At 65.0% G+C, this 2,000-nt stretch overlaps 1 protein-coding gene across 1 annotated transcript; it reads left to right on the top strand.

Annotated features, from left to right (window-relative positions):
* Positions 1 to 16: 16 nt before the first annotated feature.
* LOC308186825 (proteasome activator complex subunit 1-like) lies at positions 17 to 1,445 on the top strand (the record flags this gene model as incomplete). Its single annotated transcript, XM_080608994.1, has 4 exons — positions 17 to 130; positions 247 to 283; positions 705 to 802; positions 1,245 to 1,445. Coding segments are annotated over 4 exons (450 nt in total), but the record flags the coding sequence as incomplete, so codon positions are not given.
* Between the last annotated feature and the right edge of the window lie 555 nt (positions 1,446 to 2,000).

The following is a 2,000-nucleotide window of genomic DNA, read 5'->3' as shown; positions in this document are numbered from 1 at the left end:
GCTATGGGGCTGGGGGGGGTCGCTATGGGGCCGGGGTCGCTATGGGGCTGCCCCCCAGGACCCTGTCTTCGCCGTGGGGCCGGAGGAGCTGCGGGCGCCGCTGGACATTCCCCTGCCGGACCCGGCCCAGGTGAGGACCCCCCCCCCCCCCCCCAAAAGTGTGGGGCCGGGACCCCCAAGTGTGGGGCCGGGACCCCCAAATGCGCTGTTCTCACCCCCCCGGCCCCGTTTCTCCTCGCCCCATAGAAGAAGAAGAAGAAGGAGAAGGACGAGGAGGAGGAGGGTGAGCGGGGGGGGGGGTTGGGGGTCGCTGTGGGGCAGTTATGGGTCCCTATGGGGTAGTTATGGGTCCCTATGGGGCAGTTGTGGGTCGCTATGGGGCAGTTATGGGTCCCGTGGGGTAGTTATGGGTCCTATGGGGCAGTTATGGGTCCCTATGGGGCAGTTATGGGTCCCGTGGGGTAGTTATGGGTCCCATGGGGCAGTTATGGGTCCCATGGGGCAGTTATGGGTCGCTATGGGGCAGTTATGGGTCCCCATGGGGCAGTTATGGGTCGCTATGGGGCAGTTATGGGTCCCGTGGGGCAGTTATGGGTCCCATGGGTTATTTCCACATCCCATATATGGTCATGGCTCTTAGGGGGGGGGGGGGCGTGGCTTCGGGTCACGTGCCTAACCACGTGACCCCCCCCTCCACCAATCAGCGCCCCCCTGCCCCCCCATCCCGAGCCACCCGGCCCTGCTGGCCCTGCTGGAGCGCTGGCGCCCCCTGCTGGCGGAGGCCCGGAACCACGTGGCCCAGGCGAGGGGGGGGGGCGGGGCTTCCGGGGAGGGTGGGCGGGGCTTCCGGTTTGGGGGGGCGTGGCCTATGAGGGGGCGTGGCTTCCGAAATGGGGGCGTGGCCTAAGGGGGGGGGGTGGTGCGGGGATGGGGGAGGGTGGGCGGGGGAGGGGGCGTGGCTTATAAAGGGGGCGTGGTCTATAAAGGGGCGTGGTCAAAGGTGGGCGTGGCCTTGGGGTGGGCGGGGCTTCGGGGTAGGGGGTGGGAGGGGGGAGGATGAGGGCGGGCTATGGGGGGGGGCGAGGTCAATTGGGGGCGTGGCCTAAGGGGGCGTGGTCTAAGGGGGCGTGGCCTAAGGGGGCGTGGTCTAAGGGGGCGTGGCCTAAGGGGGCGGGGTCCTGGGGGGGGGCGTGGCCTGCGAGGGCGAGGTTTTTTGGGGCGAAAAAGGGGGATTTTGGGTGCAGGTGGCCCTCTGGCTGCAGCTGCAGGTGCCGCGCATCGAGGACGGGGACAACTTCGGGGTGGCCGTGCAGGTATGGGGGGGGACGGGGGACGGGACCCCAAAATCCCCCTTTTTTGACCCAAAAATCCACCCCCCCCCCCCCCCGGGAGACCCAAATCCGCCCGTTTTAGCCTCAAATCCCCCCTCCCCCCCCCCCCGTTGACCCCGAATTCCCACCAAAAATCCGGCCCAGGCTCCCCCAAATCCCACCCGGGGACCCCCAAAATCCTCTTTTTTTACCCCAATTCCACCCCGAGTATTGTATTGCCAGGGTCCCCAAAATCCCCGTTATTTCGCCCAATTATCCCCTGGAGACCCCAAAATGCCCCCAAATCCTCCCCTAACTCCCCCAAAATCCTCCCCTAAATCCCCTAAATCCATCCCATTTTTACCCCAAATCCCCTAAATCCCCCAAATCCCCCCCTAAATCCCCCAAATCCCCCCAAATCCCCCCCAAATCCCCCCAAATCCCCCCAAATCCCCCCCTAAACCCCCAAATCCCCCCAAATCCCCCCTAAATCCCCCAAATCCTCCCCATTCCCCCCTAAATCCCCTAAACTCCCCCAAATCCCCCCAAATCCTCCCCTAAATCCCCCAAATCCTCCGCATTTCCCCCAAATCCCCTAAATCCCCCAAATCCCCCCCAATCCCCCCAAATCCCCCCCTAATCCCCCAAATCCCCCCAAATCCCCCCCTAAATCCCCCAAATCCCCCCCTA

This window comes from Anser brachyrhynchus (genome assembly GCF_964034855.1).
Source record: "Anser brachyrhynchus genome assembly, contig: SCAFFOLD_758, whole genome shotgun sequence".
NCBI lineage: Eukaryota > Metazoa > Chordata > Aves > Anseriformes > Anatidae > Anser > Anser brachyrhynchus.
This window is presented reverse-complemented; position numbering and strand designations above follow the sequence as displayed.